The sequence below is a fragment of the Xyrauchen texanus genome, chromosome 2 (assembly GCF_025860055.1).
Source record: "Xyrauchen texanus isolate HMW12.3.18 chromosome 2, RBS_HiC_50CHRs, whole genome shotgun sequence".
NCBI classification, from domain to species: Eukaryota; Metazoa; Chordata; class Actinopteri; order Cypriniformes; family Catostomidae; genus Xyrauchen; species Xyrauchen texanus.
In genome coordinates this window covers 8,995,236-9,016,856 of record NC_068277.1, presented here as the reverse complement: position 1 = coordinate 9,016,856, position 21,621 = coordinate 8,995,236, and the positions used below count along the sequence as shown (strand labels likewise).

At 40.5% G+C, this 21,621-nt stretch overlaps 1 protein-coding gene across 3 annotated transcripts in view; it reads left to right on the top strand.

Moving 5' to 3' along the window:
- LOC127657824 (DENN domain-containing protein 5A-like) overlaps nt 1-21,621 on the top strand; it is a 62,987-nt gene that overhangs the window by 35,378 nt on the left and 5,988 nt on the right. For all 3 annotated transcript variants that reach the window (XM_052146750.1, XM_052146759.1, XM_052146766.1), the window contains 11 exons: nt 349-561; nt 821-1,055; nt 2,992-3,142; nt 4,394-4,487; nt 9,285-9,416; nt 9,562-9,714; nt 9,814-9,901; nt 11,237-11,321; nt 15,161-15,289; nt 15,924-16,045; nt 18,253-18,398. In XM_052146750.1, the coding sequence (XP_052002710.1) occupies nt 349-561; nt 821-1,055; nt 2,992-3,142; nt 4,394-4,487; nt 9,285-9,416; nt 9,562-9,714; nt 9,814-9,901; nt 11,237-11,321; nt 15,161-15,289; nt 15,924-16,045; nt 18,253-18,398 (1,548 nt within the window). The remainder of the gene's footprint in view (nt 1-348; nt 562-820; nt 1,056-2,991; nt 3,143-4,393; nt 4,488-9,284; nt 9,417-9,561; nt 9,715-9,813; nt 9,902-11,236; nt 11,322-15,160; nt 15,290-15,923; nt 16,046-18,252; nt 18,399-21,621) is intronic.

Here is a 21,621-nt window from a genome sequence, read left to right as displayed (position 1 = left end):
CTACAGCTGGACTAGTTTTTTGTTCTTCAACTTTCTACTCTGTATGATTGGTTTCTTGGGAATGATGATAAGTTGCATCATAAATCAAAGCATATTTGTAGACCTTTCCCAGCACTCTCAGCTCTCTTGCCATATATGCAGGCAGATTTTCCCACTCTTTGTCTCTTCCTGTCTGTAACCCCTTCTTCTACCATTATAGTTCCACTACCGTCTAGGCATTTATCTGGAAATTGGCGCATCAAGATTCAATCAGAACACATTTAGTGGTGCTTGCTAATTTAAGTAAAACATTGTTCATCATTCACCCCTTACCTGTTTATAAGTGTATTTTATGTGTGTGTTTGTCAGCTGGATGTGAAGGAGGATGCGAGCACTAAGGATTCAAAAGTGCAGTGTGAGGAGGAGGAGATGAAAATGCATCAGCTGAATATTCGGGTTCGAGAGGTCTTTGCCAATCGCTTCACACAGATGTTCTCTGACTACGAGGTCTTTGTCATCCAGCCCAGCCATGACAAAGAGTCTTGGTTCAGCAACCGTGACCAGATGCAGAACTTTGACAAGGTAATTCTTCATTATGCATTTAAGATGTCATAACAGTGTAAGATGATGCCCACCAGCTAATCAACCATCTAGACTAGTTTTGACCTTCTAATGAGCAAAAATGATCAGCTTGGACAAGCTAAAGACCATGTTAAACCAGATACCATCAGAAGCTGTGGTCACAGTGGTAAAATTCTGATGATAATATTCCAAAAGTAGCTTACTTTGAGCTCGCATCAGCTTCATTGTGTCCACCACTAATGAATTGTGCCCCCTGCAGGCCTCCTTCCTGTCCGATCAGCCCGAACCGTACCTGCCGTTCATCTCCCGCTTCCTGGAGACGCAGATGTTTGCCTCTTTCATAGACAGCAAGATCCTGTGCCACGATGACGAGGACAAAGAGCACACGCTGCGAGTGTTTGATTCCCGCGTTGACAAGGTGCGCATGCTGAACGTCAGGACGCCCACCCTGCGCACCTCCATGTACCAGAAATGCACCAATATCGATGAAGCAGGTGAGACCGCTCAGGTCTGGTGACTACTTTATTTTTTAAACGAATTCAGGGTGCTTGTATGCGGGATCCAAAATGAAATTTTGTCAAACCCGCCCATTCCAAGTGAATTTGGAAAAATTACCGGCTATAAATATTTCCAGAAATTAGCCATGATATACAGTATTATTCAAAATAAGATCAAATATAAAATAAAATATATTGAATTAAATTAAAATATTGTCCCTATGAAAAATGAATTATATAGCTTTATTCCAGTGGTGGTTTGGGCATCTGGTAAGGATGCCCCCTGGGCGCCTCCCTAGGGAGGTGTTTCAGGCACGTCCAGCTGGGAGGAGGCCTTGGGGAAGACCCTGGACTAGGTGGAGCGATTACATCTCCACACTGGCCTGGGAACGCCTTGGGGTCCTCCAGTCAGAGCTGGTTAATGTGGCTCGGGATAGGGAATTTTGGGGACCCCTGCTGGAGCGGCTGCCCCCGCGACCCGACTTCGGATAAGCGGTTGAAGATGGATGGAATATTGTAGTAACCATGACTCCTAGTAGGCATGGTTTTAGTACAGTATACTGTATCCATATAGTAACCATGATTTTTATGGTAATTCTTGTGGTTTCTATGGTTTAGTAAAACCACAATAATCACAAAATTATGACTTTTGTTACCATAGTTTTCATTTTCCTGTATTATTACTATGGTTTTACTACCAAAATATGGTTATCATAGGAAAACCATGGTAAACTTATTGCGAGGGAATGCAAAAATATTTCAGAAAAAAATAAGTCCCACCCTGTCTTCTAAGGAGCTCCTTAGATGTATGATTGTCAATTAGTTTTATCACACTATCATTATTTTGGTGATTTAAACCACACATTATGTTGAAATATCCTTAAAAGGTTGCATATTCTTTAGATGTAAATGCCAATGTTTACTCTCATCTAGGGCTGGGCTGGTAATCTGGCATACTGGGCATTTTCCAGGTGGGCCGGCGCAACTTGGGGCTGATCAGGGGTGGAATGGCTATCGTTAGAACAGAGCGGGCCGGTGGGTCAGTCGCGAAACGTGCCGAATGGGCCGCGATAAGCAAAAATGTGCCGGCGTGTTATGCAGAACGGACCACAGAAACAGTGCTGCGGTATGCAGAATAGGACAGCGAACATTTTACAGTTGCCATGTAAAATCCCAGGCCGATTTCTCTTCCCAGTCCAGCCCTGCTCTCATCTTTATTTTCGACCTTGCTTGCATGTATTTGTCTCTTTAAATAGTCATTTTAAAATAGGGTTTCCACATAAATCAAACCTGTCAAATGCACAGGTTAAAATGGAAGCATGTATTGATTGTGACCTTTATTTTTAGATAGACTGCTCTTAAAATATTATCACAAAGTTAATCTGGTTGCTCCTTTGATTCGTCATTAACAAGAAAATCCATACATTATTGCCCAGTAATCCACAGACTACCAAATAGACATGGTGAATTCCTCTGCCTGCAAAATGGATCGTTGAGTTGAAAACAGACAGCTCAACTCAAGCATACAGATCAAAGCCGTCAGTACTCTTGAAATGGATGGAAATGTTATTATAAACGTATAAATTATGCTTGATTAACAGATGTTTTTACAGGAAAGCCCATTCAAAGGCATTCACTTATTATCATGCAGCACAGTAGGACATTATTTAATTTACCACTAGGGTATAATGGTAGGGTGTTGCATTAGCGTTTGTACTGGCTAATGGTGAGGTATTTATAGTGAGTGATGCTAACAGCATCAGTGGCTTAGCTGTCTTTTTCATTGAACCACATTACTGAATCACTTTCCTCCCACCTTGTGGGTTTCATATCTGCATGTCAGGGACTTCTTTAGTGTCACCATATGGGCTTGAAGTGGCTCATCAGTAATATGTGTATGACACATTACTCCCTGTGGTGTGTGTTGCTATAGAAAAGGCCATAGAGCTGAGACTGTGTAAGATAGACCACACGGCTCTGCATCCCCACCTGCTGGACATGAAGATCGGTCAGGGCCGCTATGAGCCTGGCTTCTTCCCCCGCCTGCAGTCGGACGTGCTCTCCACAGGACCCACCAGCAACAAGTCAGTATGAGTCTATGGGGTTTTCCTGGGTGTAAATATGTCAGCATCTTTTTGTCAACCCTTGTTATCCCTTATTAAATGAGTAAAGAATAACGTATAGTCAGCAGGTCGTTATCCCAAAATAACCATATGCGTTTCTTATGTGGGAAGCAATAGATCGCATTAAAGGTGCACTCAGTTAGTTTTATAGTTGGCTATAATTCGTCCCAAATGTACCAGCGGTTTTGGACCTATCATCATGGATGTACAAAGTTTGTTTACTAACTGCTGTCGCTTTACACCAAGATGTTTATAATGGATATTCTTGTATTCAATCCAAACAAATTTTCATGCAATGTTGCGCACTGGACTGTGACCAGACTGCCATTGACTGGACTGTTGACTTGGGCTCCGTTGTTGTCTATAGTATGTATAGTTATATTGTATGGTTTGCTTGTTTTGTTTACATGTACTTTTATGTTTGAGCTTTGGCTGAAAGCACAATTTAAAGGCCAAGTCCACACTTAGACTAATTTGTGTTTGAAAACGCATTCATTTGACTTCGTTTTGGTCCTCCGTCCACGCTGAGACGGTGTTTGTCCAGCGAAAACAAAGTCTATGGTAATTCAGATAACCGTTCTGTATAATTGTGGTGAGAAGAATATCATCCCATGCTATTCTGAGATGCGGGTTGGCGCTGTTTTGGCTTCAAGAGGGGGACCTACACAATATTAGTGGATTGGTGGTGGTGTAGTGGTCTAAGCACATAACTGGTAATCTGGTAATCAGAAGGACACTGGTTCGAACCCCACAGCCACCACCATTGTGTCCTTGAGCAAGGCACTTAACTCCAGGTTGCTCCAGGGGGATTGTCCCTGTAATAAGGGCTCTGTAAGTCACTTTGGATAAAAGCGTCTGCCAAATGCATAAATGTAAATGTAAATATTAGGCAGGTGGTTTTAATGTTGTGGCTGATTGGTGTAACTTTACACAGAAAAGCTTAGCAAGCAGTTTTGACACTAGAATCATGTTAATACACATTGTTTACATCTTGTGGCTATACTTTTGAAACAGTGAGTATTTTCATATTTACACGTTGGCCCCATTCACTTCCATTGTAAGTGCCGCACTGTAACCCAGATTTCTTTGCATTTTTTAAAGAAAAATAGGGCCGAGTCAAAATGTTTGTGGTAATCAATATTATGCCACAAATGCTGTCGATTGATCTTGTTTTGGATGTTATAATGTGAAATCGTTGTTGTGTTGTATTAGATGGGCGAAGCGCAGTGCACCAGCACAGTGGAGGAGGAGAGACAGACAGAAGCAACATGCTGAACATCTCTATCTAGACAATGACCAGAGAGAGGTACACACTCCCCATCTTAACATGTTTCTCCTGTTGTTTTATTTTTCTGTAGTTAGTTTTTGCATGTTAGTCTCCTGTTTTTCAAATGTTCTTCATTCTTTATTTTATCGTCCTTTGTCATTATTTTACAGTTCCTTACATAGCATTATTAATGTGTTTTGTTATTTTTTCTTCCTGGATCTCTTTTTTTCACCCCTTCCTTTTTCACACCTGTCTGTCTTTTCTGGCTGCCTTACACATTGTACATCCCTCAAACACGCACGCACACTGTCAGCATGAGGTGTGTCTGTTTTCTGAGCTTCAGCTTCTGCTGGCTCTGGACTACTACTGGTTCTCACAGTCCTTCAGGCCCTGTCTGAAGTCCGTCAAGGTGGATGTGGTATGTGCTAGATGGGAGATCAAGCCTTTCTCAGGCTGTGAATCTCAAACCATGCACACTTTGACATTATCCCTGCTGTCCCTCTCTTGAATGCATAAAGTCAACATGAAATCAAAATTGACCCTGTTTACTTTCATAATACACATTCATGGACTTATTGAGAGCTTTTTACTTTGGCATGTTATTCCAAAGAAAACAATGTTCATAATATTTCATCAAAACATAGTAACGTTCCCCACAGCTTACTGCGGATGTCACAAAGGACAGAAAATAATGTTAACCCTTTTAAGTTTGGATTGGCCTGTGGGCCTGATGATAAAAATAATTAGAAAAATATTATACATTTTATATATATATATATATATCTCTTGACCAACACAAAATAGGTATCGTTTTGAAGCTTAGAAGCTGTACTTTACAATGCATGTCAGCATTATGACCCAAATTGAACAGGTGCTTTAAAAGTGCACTTTGTTTACTCGCAGGTAATAATATAAGGAGTAATAGCGAAGTACACTCACCTAAAGGATTATTAGGAACACCATACTACTACTGTGTTTGACCCCCTTTCGCCTTCAGAACTGCCTTAATTCTACGTGGCATTGATTCAACAAGGTGCTGAAAGCATTCTTTAGAAATGTTGGCCCATATTGATAGGATAGCATCTTGCAGTTGATGGAGATTTGTGGGATGCACATCCAGGGCACGAAGCTCCCGTTCCACCACATCCCAAAGATGCTCTATTGGGTTGAGATCTGGTGACTGTGGGGGCCATTTTAGTACAGTGAACTCATTGTCATGTTCAAGAAACCAATTTGAAATGATTCGGGCTTTGTGACATGGTGCATTATCCTGCTGGAAGTAGCCATCAGAGGATGGGTACATGGTGGCCATAAAGGGATGGACATGGTCAGAAACAATGCTCAGGTAGACCGTGGCATTTAAATGATGCCCAATTGGCACTAAGGGGCCTAAAGTGTGCCAAGAAAACATCCCCACACCATTACACCACCACCACCAGCCTGCACAGTGGTAACAAGGCATGATGGATCCATGTTCTCATTCTGTTTACGGCAAATTCCGACTCTACCATCTGAATGTCTCAACAGAAATCGAGACTCATCAGACCAGGCAACATTTTTCCAGTCTTCAACTGTCCAATTTTGGTGAGCTCTTGCAAATTGTAGCCTCTTTTTCCTATTTGTAGTGGAGATGAGTGGTACCCGGTGGGGTCTTCTGCTGTTGTAGCCCATCCGCCTCAAGGTTGTGCGTGTTGTGGCATCACAAATGCTTTGCTGCATACCTCGGTTGTAACGAGTGGTTATTTCAGGCAAAGTTGCTCTTCTATCAGCTTGAATCATTCGGCCCATTCTCCTCTGACCTCTAGCATCAACAAGGCATTTTCGCCCACAGGACTGCCGCATACTGGATATTTTTCCCTTTTCACACCATTCTTTGTAAACCCTAGAAATGGTTGTGCGTGAAAATCCCAGTAACTGAGCAGATTGTGAAATACTCTGGCACCAACAACCATGTCACGCTCAAAATTGCTTAAATCACCTTTCTTTCCAATTCTGACATTCAGTTTGGAGTTCAGGAGATTGTCTTGACCAGGACCACACCCCTAAATGCATTGAAGCAACTGCCATGTGATTGGTTGATTAGATAATTGCATTAATGAGAAATTGAACAGGTGTTCCTAATAATCCTTTAGGTGAGTGTATATGTCTTTGACATACATGTTAGATGTAAACCGGTGTTGCATATAAGCCATGTTCTGAAGAAGAAAGTCATACACAACTGGGATGGCATGAGGGTGAGTTTTATTTGTTGCTATTTAGAATTTTATTAGAATTGAGTAAAATATTTTGTGTAAGGTTTATGACTAGCATAGAGCTTCATGACAGTAACTGAGATTTTTTTTTTTTTTTTTTTAGCTTAATACAATTTTGCACTTTTTTACCTGGCAAACCAACTCGCGCTTTTCCAAATCTCTACAAGATTTTTGAGGCATAATATAATTCGGGAAATTCCTCTTCCATGTTTACAGCAGTCTGCTATGAGCTCAGTAAAATGTTGTATGATTGGCTGTGAATAAAGCATTCACTTACTGGCTAAGCCTGACGAGGTTGCCGCATCTGCTCAGAGAAAGGTAAAATATTTTCATCCCTCACGGAGCTGTGCATGTGAAAGAGGCAGTTTGAGCACCGCTTGCTCACCGCCTGAGCGCCATTAGCAAAACTGGCTGCGATTTGCAACTTTCGCGTGCCTTTCATTGAAAATGAACTAGATACTTGTGCTTGCCGTGTCCCGTGTGTAAGGACCTATACCATTATTTAAGAGGAGGGCATTCCAGTTAAAATGAGCCCATACACAACATAATCGGATGCATAGATCATTAGATTATCCAAACAAAGTGCTTTCTGACTAAAAACACGCTAGTTTTCCTGGATCAGATGACTTAATCAGAAATTATGTAGTACATTGTACAGCGTCATGGAATGCTAAACCAATCATAATAGGATTAAAATCACTGCAATCAGAGGTGGAAGTCATCCAAATATGGGCAGAGAAGATCATTCATGCTAATTACATATGGCCACAAGGAGATGTGCCAAGTACATGACACAGACTCCATGATGGCTCAAATGACACAGAATGGAACTGAATGAGATCTCTTTGCTCATGCCTGCATGCTTTGGAGAAAGATAATACCTTTAGTCATTGTTGTATTTGCATGTGTAATTAGTCCTTGTATACAATTATTATGTTTTAATTTGTAAGGAGAGGCTTTTGGACAATCGGAAAAATATTTGGATACTAGGATAAATTGTATTTGTAATGCTAAACTTTTGATTGTCGTATCAACACAAAATTGTACTCAGTTACAGGTGACATGATTGGGAACAAATCAAGCTTTTCTGAAGCCACCTTTTTAACACCCTGAGATTTGTAATGTCAAATCAGAAAATTAAGAAAGATTATTTATGTTTGGCTCGTTTTTTTTAATGATTTTTTCAGGCTGGGAGGTTCATCATTTCTCATCATTTATATCATTAAAAAATTTGAAAAGTTTTTTAAATTGATACCAAAAAATTGACCCTCTTTGATTTTTTTGTAGAGTTATAAGCCTTCAATTTTGGGCATTCCACTGAAACAGGAAATCTTTAAAAAACACCTTCAGAGCTTAAAGGGTTAACCAATTGCCAAACAATTAGTTAATTAATCATAGTTTGTGGCTACTTTTTACAATCTAATCAATTCCCGATAGGTAATAATTTTTTTTTTTTCTTGAGACACAATTAAAACATTTACTGAAAAACTGAAGAACATTAGACTTTATTTCTTTCTTTAAAAATGTTGAGTCTACTTTTTTTTGTTGAAATAATGGTTCCTCTAAAAAATAAAAATATATATTTTTTTAAAACATAAAAACTGTATGTATATATATATATAGGTATATATATATTAAGCCATTTTACAGCTAATATATAAAAGGCTGAAAAATATCAAAATTATATAGTTTTTTGTTATCACCTAGCCCTAGTTTGTAGGAATTTTGTTCCAAGACAAACATGTTTAACTTGGGTAAATCAAGTTAAGCATTCACACTGCTTGTCATTGAGAAGTGACACTGTTTCATAATGAAAATGATTAAAATAATTAAAAGGCTTGCTTTTATTATTATTATTATTATATTTATTTGGGATTTTGTCAGATTGCATAAGTAAAATGGGGAGTTGCAAATGCAGTTTCATGTTGACTTTAAGCCCACATTCCTGTATGCATCAGTAACTCTTGTATACAAAATACAAAAAAATTTTTAAAATAAAATCCCTGCTTTTGTGTCTTTTACTTGGCTTGTGAATCATTAAAGGGAACAGTTCACCCAAAAATGAAAATTCTGCCATCGTTTGCCTCCCCTCATATTTTTCCAAATCTGTAATACTTTCTTTTATGGAGCATAAATTGAGACATTAGGTAGAATGTTAGCCTCATTCACCATTCACTTCCTGTATCTTTTTACATTCAATGGAACAACATGAGTGTGAGTAAATAATGAAAAAAGATTTAATTTTTGGGTGAACTGTCCCTTTAACTCATGCAGCCTTTCTTGTGTTCATTTAATCATGATTCATGATTTATTTAGTCATGATTTCAAGGTTTATTTAAGACAGTACCATGTTCAGTTCAAATGCTCAAAGCGGTACAACAAAAGTAAACAAGATGAATAGAAGTGTCGTACTCTAAATGTTCTCTTTTGATTGTAAATCTTATTTGCTTATTGTATTTAGCTGCCTGTACTGTGGGGAATGTATTCAGTTTACTACAGTTTAAGCGTCCAATGGTTTAAAATGATGTTGAGTGGTCACTGTGTGTGTTGGGTGTCATGTGACTCTGTGATGTGGTCATGGCAGAAGTATATCCAGGAGGCCAGGAATCTGGGCACCACCCTCCGCCAACCTAAACTCTCCAACCTATCACCTTCTGTCATCGCACAGACCAACTGGAAGTTTGTAGAGGGTCTGTTGAAGGAGTGCAGAAATAAGGTGTGTGTGTGTGTGTTTGTTGTTCTGCTATCGATTTTTGGTGATAATTTGTTCAGTTCACTTGAAGTTGATATTAATACCAAGCAGTGTCAAAGAGAGAATCAATATGTAAGCGATAACTAACCCCATCTGACCTTCGGCTTAGACAAAACGTATGCTTGTGGAGAAGATGGGTCGGGAGGCGGTGGAGCTGGGCCACGGAGAAGGTAGCATCACAGGTGTGGAGGAGAACACGCTCATCGCCAGCTTGTGTGATCTACTGGAAAGAATCTGGAGCCACGGTCTGCAGGTCAAACAGGTAAACAATCAACACACGATTACAAAAGCTTCTCTTATGAGTTTGGTAATATGTTTGGCTTGTGTGGTGACACTAGTTCTGTTCTGTGGTTTTTTTTAGGGAAAGTCTGCATTGTGGTCACACCTCTTACATTATCAGGAGAGTAAAGAGAAGAGAGATGCTACTCCAGCTGGCCTAGGCCCTCCTGGTAAAGGACTGTGATAATGCAGATTTGATTTGGTTCATTATGGCTCTGTTCCAAACCCATTGTCTGCTCTATATATAGGCAGCTCCTTTCTAAGGCAGCATCCTAACTGACATAGATCTTCATATGTAACTGACATGAATTTCTCTTCATGCTGTTTGGAAACACCATTGTGTCCTTGAGCAAGGCACTTAACTCCAGGTTGCTCCTGGGGGATTGTCCCTGTAATAAGTGCACTGTAACTCGCTTCGGATAAAAGCGTCTTACAATGCATAAATGTAAAATGTAAATCTCTATCGCGACCTGCAGTGGAATTGAGCTTCAACAGTGGGCTTTCCCTTTACGTAGGAGTACTTGGGATTTCCTCAATGTATGAGCGCATATACGCGAGCGTGAGGGACCGCCAATATTTTACAGTGGTGTTTATAAAAGGGTATAGTTCATAGTGGATGTGCTTTCGCCACTGACTCTCAGAAATGTTTTGTTGACTAGTTGTTTGGCTCCATCCTATGATGTTAGTTATTCATTTACATTTATGCATTTGGCAGACGCTTTTATACAAAGCGACTTACAGAGCACTTATTACAGGGACAATCCCCCCGGAGCAACCTGGAGTTAAATGCCTTACTCAAGGTCACAATGTTGGTGGCTGTGGGGATTGAACCAGCGACCTTCTGATTAACAGTTATGTGCTATAGCCCACTACGCCACCATAACTCCTATTCGGTCTGTTCCACGTACATGCACAGTCTTCAAGAACCTTTTAGAACGGTGCTTGTGTGTTTACATGGGCACATAAGCAGCTTTCTCCGGGAGAAACCAAAGAAAGTTTGAAAGTGTGTTAAACCGCTTTCTCCTAATCCCTTAAACGGCATAAGGAAATCGATGTTCTTGTTTATATGATGTTTCAGAACGCCACATTCTGCAAAAACCCTGGCATAAACTGCTTTCTTAAGTGCATGTAAACGTTGTCAGTGTTTTTGGCTGATGCTGATAACTGCTAGATATCGGCCAATTAATTGGCCTAGCTGATACAGTATCGGTCTATCTCTAAATGTGAAAAATACCAAATATTTCTATCACCTAAGAAATAGAGAAATTCATTAGGAGCAATCACTATTATAAATCTGGGGAATTTTAGGCACTTTCGTGGTATTTTTGCCCCAAGCCCTAGTTAAAAACTGCCCCTGCTAACAGTGTTGTGTAGCAGCTTACTGGGGCTTAGAATATAGCCTTTGAATGCTTAGGTTTCAATTTAGCTTTCGTGGAAAAAGGGCTGAATAGCTGTGGTTTGTTTTATTGTTCAGCATGGTTTTTTTTTTCTGTTTCGTGTCTCAGGTATCATTCATGACACAGAGAGACGGAAGTCAGATGCTAGTTGTGCAATGCCACCTCTAAAAGTCTCCTTGATCCAGGACATGAGGTGAGTCTCAATACTATAAAAGCTACAAGCTTATTTTGCACTCTCTTACAGAACAACAACTTTCTTCCATCAAAGAACTGCACCTATTGATTTAGGAACAACCCTCAGTTATCTGTTTTCAACATTAAAGTGATAGTTCACCCCAAAAATGAAAATTATCTTACCATTTACTCATCCTCAAGCCATCCCAGATGTGTGTGACTTTCTTTCTTCTGCTGAACACAAAGATTTTTAGAAGAATATCTCAGTTCTGTAGGTCCTTACAATGCAAGTGAATGGTGGCCAAAATTTTGAAACACCAAAACTTAGCTATGGTCAGTTTCTCACCCACACCTACCATATCACTTCAGATGACATGGATTTAACCACTGGAGTCATATGAATTATCTTTATGCTGCCTTTGAGCGTGAAAGGTCTGGTCACCATTCACTTGTATTGTATGGACTTACAGAGTTCCTTCTAAAAACCTTCATTTGTGTTCTGCAGAAGATAGAAAGTCATACACATCTGGGGTGGAATGAGGTTGAGTAAATAATGATAGAATTTTCATTTTTGGGTGAACTATCCCTTTAAGACTCACATCCATGGACAATCATTACATTGTATTTATACCTTTTTCACTCGCTAGTAAAAATTTAAATAAAATTGTGTGACAATGAATGCATTTGTATAACCTCATGGAGATGTAGGTTGACTGCTGTCAGCATATGAGAAGTGCAGTGCTTTTGGTGGCAGTCTGTGTGAGGTCTGATATGGGGAGGGGCAGTTGTCTCCTCGCATTGCGTGAAGAAGCCAGGAGACGTTTTATGTCGACACATTATTTCCAGCCTAATAAGCAGCTGACACCCTGCTGCGCCATGCCATTACATAGCAGGGCAGAAAAAGCCTTTGCATAACATCACTCTCTTTAGCAATGTCAAAACCTCCTTAGTGACAAGGCACTACGCTGTATCTATTTTTTTCAACAACAGTATAATGGTAGTAGCATTACCTGTTCAATAAAAGGAATAAAGGAAAAACAAGCTACCATGTAGCTGGAATCGTGGTTTGTAGACACCCATAGGGGTACGGGCTGCACTTAATGTACGGTCAGACAGAGCTGAATAACAGAGTGGGAGTGGAAGAGAATGTGTCTGGACTTGGCATGCATGATAGTGGCTGCGAGCGATGACAGCATGCTGGCTGATGCTCCAGGGAGTCTGAGCCATTTCTTCTGCCCCCATTATCTTTCCTGGAATGGGCCGTAAGAGCTACCAGTCTCTTCCCACTGCACTGCAAGATGCACTCAATTCAGTCTTGGGTTTTATTTAAACTGAATGTGTGAAGCATTTATGAAGAGCTGTGCAGGCCATAATTGTTGAAAAGCTTCTTACAAACACAAGTGAAATTAATACAAAAATATAAACTTAAGATTTGTAGCACATTAAAGTGTCTTACAATATGTAAATGTCTTGCATTGACTACAATAGTGCCTATACATATAATGGTCTAACAACATGTTGATAATATTGTCACATTGTCTCACATCCTCTCTATATGTTCTGTAAGAGCCAGTTTTACAGGTTGATGAGAGCTTATTTATGGTAGCACCATCTTTGATTTTTAATGGGAGTGACGAGGGAAAGACTTATAAATCTGTAAAACGCTCCTAGATCACATCTGATTTTCCACAACTCATGTTGTCTGGAGTTTTTTGTTTACTGAATGTTCATGGAAAGATGATTTCTTTCAATGTTTTGTCTGTGGAACGATCCAAAAACACTTTAAACATCTGTACAACCCGTTGAAAAGTCTATCCCTCACAGCCTCATTGTCATTCCCATTATAAATCAAAGATGGCACTACCATGAATAAGGCCTATGGAAGAGGAATGGTAAATGGTCTGCGCCTTTTAACCTTAGCGGTATTCAAAGACACACATTCACACACGAATGACAGCTTAGCTGACATGCAAGGTGCTAGCCTGCCATTGGGAGCAACTTGGGGTTCAGCATCTTGCCCAAGAGTCATATGGCCCGGGAATCAAACCGGCAATCCTGTGATTAGTGGACAACCCTCTCTACCACCTGAGCCACAGCCGCCCCAAAAGCTGTGTTCACACTTCCTGTTGAATACGGTGCGTGTAATGCAGGAGGCTAGAAATTAGCTGATTAGCTGGTCCCTGGTTGCCCCCTGTTGGGCTACCCTAACACCCTCGCAGCCACCCAGAACACCATAGAAACCACCTAGTGACCACCCAGAACACCCTAGAAACTGCCTAGCAACACCCTAGCATCCAACTAGCAACATCCTAGTGACAGCCTAGTGATGAGCAATCCAAAACACTTCAGCAACCACCTAGCAATGCCCTAGCAACAACCCAGAACACCCTAGAAACCACCTAGAACACCCTAGCAACTGCCTAACAATCCCCTAGGGATGCCTTCAAGACCTCCAAAAACATGCTATCAACTGTCTAGCAATGCCCTAGCAACCCTACAAAACACCCTAGAAGCTGCCTAGCAATGCCCTAGCAACACCCAAGTGATCACTACCCAAAACACCCTAGCAGCCACCTAGCAACTCCCTAATGACTACCCAGAACACCCTAGCAATGCCCTAGCGACCACCCAGAACACACTAGAAACCACCAAGCATTACCCTAGCAACCACCCAGTACACCCTAGCAACCACCTATCAGTGCCCTAGCAACACACTAGCAACACCCTAGTGACTACACAAAACATCCTAGTAACTGCTTAGCGAAATCCTAGTGACCACCACCCAAAACACCTGAGCCACCGCCTAGCAACCACCAAACAACACCCTAATGATCACAAAGAACACCTTGGAAACTGCCTAGAAATGCCCAATCAACTGCACAGAATACACTAGCAACCGCTTAACAATGCCCTAGAGACACACTAGCACAAATCAAAACACCCTATGAACCCCTAGCAACAACCTAGCGACTACCTTGAGTACCCTATCAACAGCCTAGCAACACTAGCAAGTGTTTATAAGAAGCTTTTCAATAATGCATATGAATGAATTTCACTAATGTTTTCATCAGTGTATTCATTTCACTAGTGTTTGTAAGCTTTTCAATAATGCTCATGGATGAATTTTACTAACGTTTCTATCAATGCATTAATTTCACTAGCACTTGTATCATTATGAATGACAATTGGGTGGCTTGAAAGTGAAAAAGTCCCAAACTTGGGACTTGTGTTGAAGATTGTAACACAGTTAAAGGATGGGCAAGGAGGAGGCGAGAACCGGCTTGTCAACATAAATGATAATTTAATTAAACTCAAAACACACAAACATCAATACACACACACATGACGGACATGCCCGTAATTCTCTCTCTCGAACCATCGTCATCGGCCGCCTTTATCCCTCGCGCGCCTCATCAGGCCGATTGGGGACCGGGCGCGCGATATTCCGCCCCGGCCCCGCCCCCCTCCGCTCCACAAAGATAGACCTGTGTGGTGGATCTTTTGATTTGAACCAGTTAGCAATGTTACTAGAAAAATAAAATGACTGACTGTAACCAAAGTCCCTTTCAAGGCAAGTCAGTCCACTCGGCTGCAATATTTGGTCCAGCTAATGCACATGCGCAGTCTCGGGTCGACTGACTGACTGATGCCAGTATCTAAAAAGTGATTGGCTCTTTTACCTGTAAGGTGGGACTTTCTTTTCTACATCCGCCATATTGGGCATTCCAATTCCTCCCATTCATTTTATAACAAGTGCTCCATCTTGGGCTAAATAGTCCAGTTACTGTAAATAGTGCATTAAGAATAATATCCTCTGACCTTACAAACTGCTGGAACTCACCATTGGGTGTTCCTCAGGCACATCCAGAACATCAGTGAGATCAAGACAGATGTTGGAAAAGCCAGAGCATGGGTACGTCTCTCCATGGAGAAGAAACTGCTTTCCAGGCACCTGAAACAGCTCCTGTCTGACCATGAACTCACCAAGTAAGATCTATTGACCAGTTCTGTGGAGATATGGAAGGCTCTTTCATTAATCAGATGTAGATGATCTTTGGAATTAATATGTAATGTAAGAAAAGCAGCTCAGCAAAGAATAAGGGACCATTAAAATGACATTTTTAATTATTGATGTGCAGAATTCTTTGCGATGTCCTCATTTGACCTGAAATTATCTTCGCCCTTTTGTCATCAAATGAACTTGTATACCAGCATGCTTTAAAGCTGATGTTTTGTGTTTAAAATTGTACTGTATTGTTTGTGGGTGAATTTTATGAAAACTATCAATGTCCAGGTCATATTTCACCACAAAGTCAAAAGAATAAAATAAGAAATTATATTTTGCATATTGAAAATGATGTACTGAATTTGATAATCTGTGCTGATTTTAATAATAATAATTGTCCATACAGAATGATTTTCATGACTATTATATTTCACATCATAAGTAAATAAATACATTATATTTTGCATAAGACAGTTAAGTCTCTTTTAGGACCATTGCTAAATGTATTGTGACATTTATTTTTATTTTGCCTTTATTTCACACTTCTCATTATTATTACCTGGACATTTCTTCATGAGATTTACCCTGATGGTGTTTGGTTTTGTTTTTTTGAAGGAAGCTCTATAAGCGCTATGCTTTTCTACGCTGTGATGATGAGAAGGAGCAGTTCTTGTATCACCTCCTCTCATTCAATGCCGTCGACTACTTCTGCTTCACCAACGTCTTCACCACAATTAGTAAGCAGCGTACATTTCACATTATAGACCGCACACATCCCATGTCTGAAAGCTGAGGTCTTACATATGCTAGTAGTGTACTCCAAGTTGACAAAATTAACATTTAGCAGATGTACACATTAAAAATTGCATTATTTCTCTTCTGGGAAAACAATTTGATTTTGATCAAAAATAATTATGAATCGTCCTGCATTCTATCGAATTGCCCAATCAATGCTTTCTAGAATGAGAATGTCCCCCATTACCACTTGCAGTACTTGAGACTAACAATAGCAAGTAGGAAATTATGATTCATGGCTATGACAAACTAAAGCTTATTGGCTATTTTCAAAAAGGTACAAGCCCTTTGATATGTCCTGCCCCCAAACAAAGCTGTTTCAATGGGTAATACCTCATCACAGGACAAACACTGTATCGAATGACTTCACGGGGTCTTTAAGTCTCAGCAGTAGTAGAGGTCAACAGTGGATTTTGCCAATACCGATTACTAAGGTGGTGGGAAAGGCAGATAACCATAACCAGGGACTTTTATTTTGAAATGACAGAGACTTGCCCCCATTACAATGCTCTATATTAAGGATTAACCAAGTTAAGCTTTTTAACAGTTGAAGAGTTTTTATCTGTATAGATGTTTGTCACCAGATGAGGTTAAATGAGGATTAAGGCTTATTATTATTCACAAGATTGAGATAGTCGCATATTCCTTTGTATGGCCTCCCTTCAATTTAGAACACTTGATTATCTAATCAAAATAACAAAATATACATTGAAGTGAGGTGTTTTTATTTTACTTATAGAGGCCACAACTATAGTTGGCCATTAGCCATATCACCTTGTAGTTCAAGACCGGTGGCCCACTGAATCTAAGCAGGGTTGAGCCTGGTTGGGGAGTAACGAAATACATGTAACGGGATTACGTATTTAAAATACAAAATATAAGTAACTGTATTCCATTACAGTTACAATTGAAATCGTTGGTAATTAGAATACAGTTACATTCAAAAAGTATTTTGATTACTGAAGAGATTACATTTTATTGTCATTTGTTTGATTTTAATATTTAGTCCTTTCAGATGGAAAACATTTATACATATAAATGATGCCATCCAAAGTGCATTTGAACAGCGGTGACACACTTTCTTATGATGAGTTACATTCATACGAGCAGACAGAGAAGTACGTTTGGAGCAGAAGAAATAGAAATAAACCTTGTGTAAACTGTTAGCTTTACGCTAAGCTAAAATGCTATTTTTAGCCATTTTACATGCACATATTACCAGACACGATCATATTTTTTTAGCGAGAAAATTCACGTTCTTTCTTTCTTTCTAGTAAGACCTTTTGAAAAACTCTACCAGTGCTGAAGAAGTAATCCAAAGTATTTAGAATACATTACTGACCTTGAGTAATCTAAGGGTAATGAGTCATTTGTAATACGTTACAGTGTAGTGGAATACATTTCAAAAGTAACCCTCCCAACCCTGTTGATGGGAGACCTCCTGGGGGAAACTAAGGTTGCTGTTGGAAGAAGTATTAGGGAGGCCAGCTGGGGGTGCTCACCTTGCGGTCTGTGTGGGTCCTAATGGCCCAGTATAATGATGGGGACACTATGCTGTAAAAAAAGGGCACCGTCCTTTTGATGAGATGTTAAACCGAGGTCCTGACGCTCTGTGGTCATTAAAAATACCGCTTCTCAAAGCGTAACCCCGATGTCCTGGCCAAATTTCCCCCATTGGCCCTTATCAGTCATGGCCTCCTAATAATCCCCATCCCTCTCCTCTCCACCAACAGCTGGTGTGTGGTGAGTGTACTGGTGCACTGTAGCTGCTGTTGCATCATCCAGGTGGTTGCTGCACACTGGTGGTGGTTGAGGAGAACCCCCTGTTCACTGTGTGAAGCGCTTTGAGTGTAGTGTCAGAAAAGTGCTATATAAATGTAACGTTCATTCATTCTGTAGACCAAGCTTTTCTAACTGTAGACCCCTCCAGCAGTGGCAACAGAGGAACATGGAGGAATACAAAAAAATTAATAAATGGCAACTATCAATATAGATTTTTTTGCTGATAAACGATAGTGCCAAAAAGCAACTATCGGCACAGATGAATTGGTATAACCGATATATTGGTCGATCTCTACTCTGCAGTTGCTACTAACAACTTTCTACAATTCATTTTTTCTCCTGAGCTCCTTTTTATTCTTGTTTCCAGTGATACCATATCATGTGGTAATCATTCCCAGTAAAAAACTAGGAGGCTCCATGTTTACAGCTAACCCCTGGGTGTGTGTGTCAGGGGAGCTGGCTGAGACCGGAGTACTACAGGTGCCCCGAAACACTCTGGAGATTACATTTGAGGTAAGCATTAGTAGTACATATGCTGCTTGGAGACTATTAAATCATGTCTGCATGCACAATCTTACAATAATAATGCCAACAACGTGTAGTCATGTCAATGCCTTTAGCCCATCGCACACTACACGACTTGCAGACGGTGCTCTGCAGCTCACAGTCTTGTTTTCCGTCGTGGTGGTGTGAACGCTACATGACTGCTCGCATACTGGGTATTTCAACCACACGACCATTTGTCCCCGACTGAGGCCATGTGTTCACCTGGTATTAAGATGCGTTTTGGGTAATCCGATCACGAGTTTATACGCGAGACATCACCGTTACACCAGGTCGTCTCTTTTGACCTTTTTTTGTTTTCGGATTTCGATGGAAGAAGTCTATGATTTCATAAGGACATCAGTCATTACGTCTATGTAATACTTAGGCCTGTCGCAGTTATTAAATAATTGTCTGATCGCAGTTATTTGATCTAACCGTAGTTATTTACGATAACCGCAATTATTGTGTACTTCAAATTCCAAGCATATTTTAATGCCCAAAATAAGGGAATTTTAAGCGAAAATATAAATGCCATCAACGACGTTTGGTGTCATTCAGTTGAGCTCCGCACATCCCTGAGCCACACAACGGACATCATCCAGAGCAGCTTCAGTCTGGAAGAGCGTGTAAAGAGTTTCTCAAGCGCTCCGATGTGCACGCTAACCGCAGAGGCCCGTGCCAAACTCCCGTGAAAATATAAACTTTGATAGTGAACGCAAAGTGCTCCAGATTCACTTTAAATGATTGTGTAATGGCTGCCCGCTTACTCTATTTCTGTGGGGTAATAAAATTATGAATCTCAAAAATTTTCATGAGAAATAAGGGCTTGTGGGTTTAATCAGAGCATTAAAATCACGTATGAATGTGAAGACATCCATCCATCCAGCTTATCCGAAGTCGGGTCGCGGGGGCAGCCGCTCCAGCAGGGGGCCCCAAACTTCCCTATCCCGAGCCACATTAACCAGCTCTGACTGGCCAGCTCTGACTGGCCAGGCGTTCCCAGGCCAGTGTGGAGATGTAATCTCTCCACCTAGTCCTGGGTCTTCCTGGAGGCCTCCTCCCAGCTGGACGTGCCTGAAAAACCTCCATAGGGAGGCAGCCAGGGGGCATCCTTACCAGATGCCCAAACCACCTCAACTGACTCCTTTCGATGCAAAGAAGCAGCGGCTCTACTCCGAGCTCCTCACGGATGACTGAGCTCACCCTATCTCTAAGGGAGAAGCCCTCCACCCTTCTGAGGAAGCCCATTTCGGCCGCTTGTACTCGTGACCTAGTTCTTTCGGTCATGACCCAGCCTTCATGACCATAGGTGAGGGTAGGAACAAAAATTGACCGGTAGATCGAGAGCTTTGCCTTCCGGCTCAGCTCTCTTTATGTGACAATGGTGCGATAGAGCGAGTGCAATTCCACCCCCGCTGCCCCGATTCTCCGGCCAACCTCCCGCTCCATTGTCCCCTCACTTGTGAACAAGACCCCGAGGAACTTGAACTCCTTCACTTGGGGCAATACCTCCTTCCCTACCCGGAGTAGGCACTCCATCGGTTTCCTGCTGAGAATGTGAAGACATTAGAACAGAAATATTTTACTATTGCATAATATAATATCAAATAGTATTATATAATACAATTATAAAAAATATATATTTTATATTATATAATTTTTATATGAGTTCCAAAAACAACAGCATAAAAGTGAAATTGACCAAAACTAAAGAGTGACATATTTTAAGTATTTAAAAATATTTTTTTTTGTTTAAAACATTGTTTATGTTTTGTAACCCTTTAAAGGAAATCATATATACCTATTTTATTATTTGATATATATATATATAAGTCAAAAATTTAAAAATGACTTCATGAGGTGTATGAAGCCACACATGCTGAATTAATTATTATTACAGTTAATCGTCAGTCACATTTCATAATCGTGACAGCCCTAGAAATATTGAATGATATTAATGCCTAAACAATTCAAAGAAAAATAAAGCACTAAAAATCAGTGCACAGTTTCTCTTAAATATCTTGCTCTCCTCTTGTCTTCTCTCTGTATTTCATTGGCTGTGGCTCATTGTCGGTCTCTCTCTCACCAGGACAGTGTGCACACTTGACGACAAGACGTCTAGATATCAGGGCTCCAGACTAAAAATATTACTCAAAAACATCCAAGGAGATCAGCAGCTACAGAAACTCAAACCAGCACATCTGACACCAACAATCATCCATGCTATGTGTGGCAGCAGTGCTGTGCATAAAATCATGCAGATACGGGTCAGGAGCTTTAGATAATCAACCATCAGATTGGGGAAAAATGTGATCTCAGTGATTTAGACCGTGGCATGATTATTGGTGCCAGATGGGCTGGTTTGAGTTTTATTTTTTGTAACTGCTGATCTCCTGGGAAAATATTTTTACAATATTGCCTTAGTCTTTCTTTAAATTTTCCAGATGGCCCAGACACAGGGAAAAATTTAATGAAATCTCAGATGCAGTTTATTGTGCTACTCCAATCCCAATCAATAATTACCAGAAGAAAAAAAAAATGGTACACAATACGGAACTTTTAATTATATAGAAGCCTGAAATACACATGGAACAGTTATTTTGAAATGTCTGCGCTCCCAGTTATGAGCTCACTGAAGGCTGATTCGCTGAGAAAGTGAATCTGATTCAAACTGCTAACCTGAGTTCCTGAGTTCAAACCCTCAGTTATTATATCCATTTCAAAAGAGTCATTTGTTTATGACTCTCTCGCGCTGGGTTTGTTGTTCCATGCGGTGCAGTGAGCTCATCTCAACAGAACAGGTGAAAAGCAGTGTGAGATGACAACTCACTAGATGATATCTGACGAAACCACACGAGTGCACACAACCCGACTGTCGCCAATGGTGACTCGATTTTAAATGATTGTCGAAATAAATAATTTTTGGTCGCATTTGCAACCATTTTAATCGCAGTCTGGAGCCCTAGATGTCAAGTTTGTTTGAAATCTGACGTAACATCTGCGGCTTGTCGGAGCTTGTCTCTGGAGTGCGCACACTACAAGACTTGTAGTGTGGTCTTAAGATCTCGGACTTCTCGACACGGACCAGTCGCTGATTAAAACATCAAAGGAGACGAGCTTGGGTCGTGTAGTGTGCACAAGGCTTTAATGTTCTTTAATAAGGGAAAGGTCATAAATGGTTTAGGTAGTT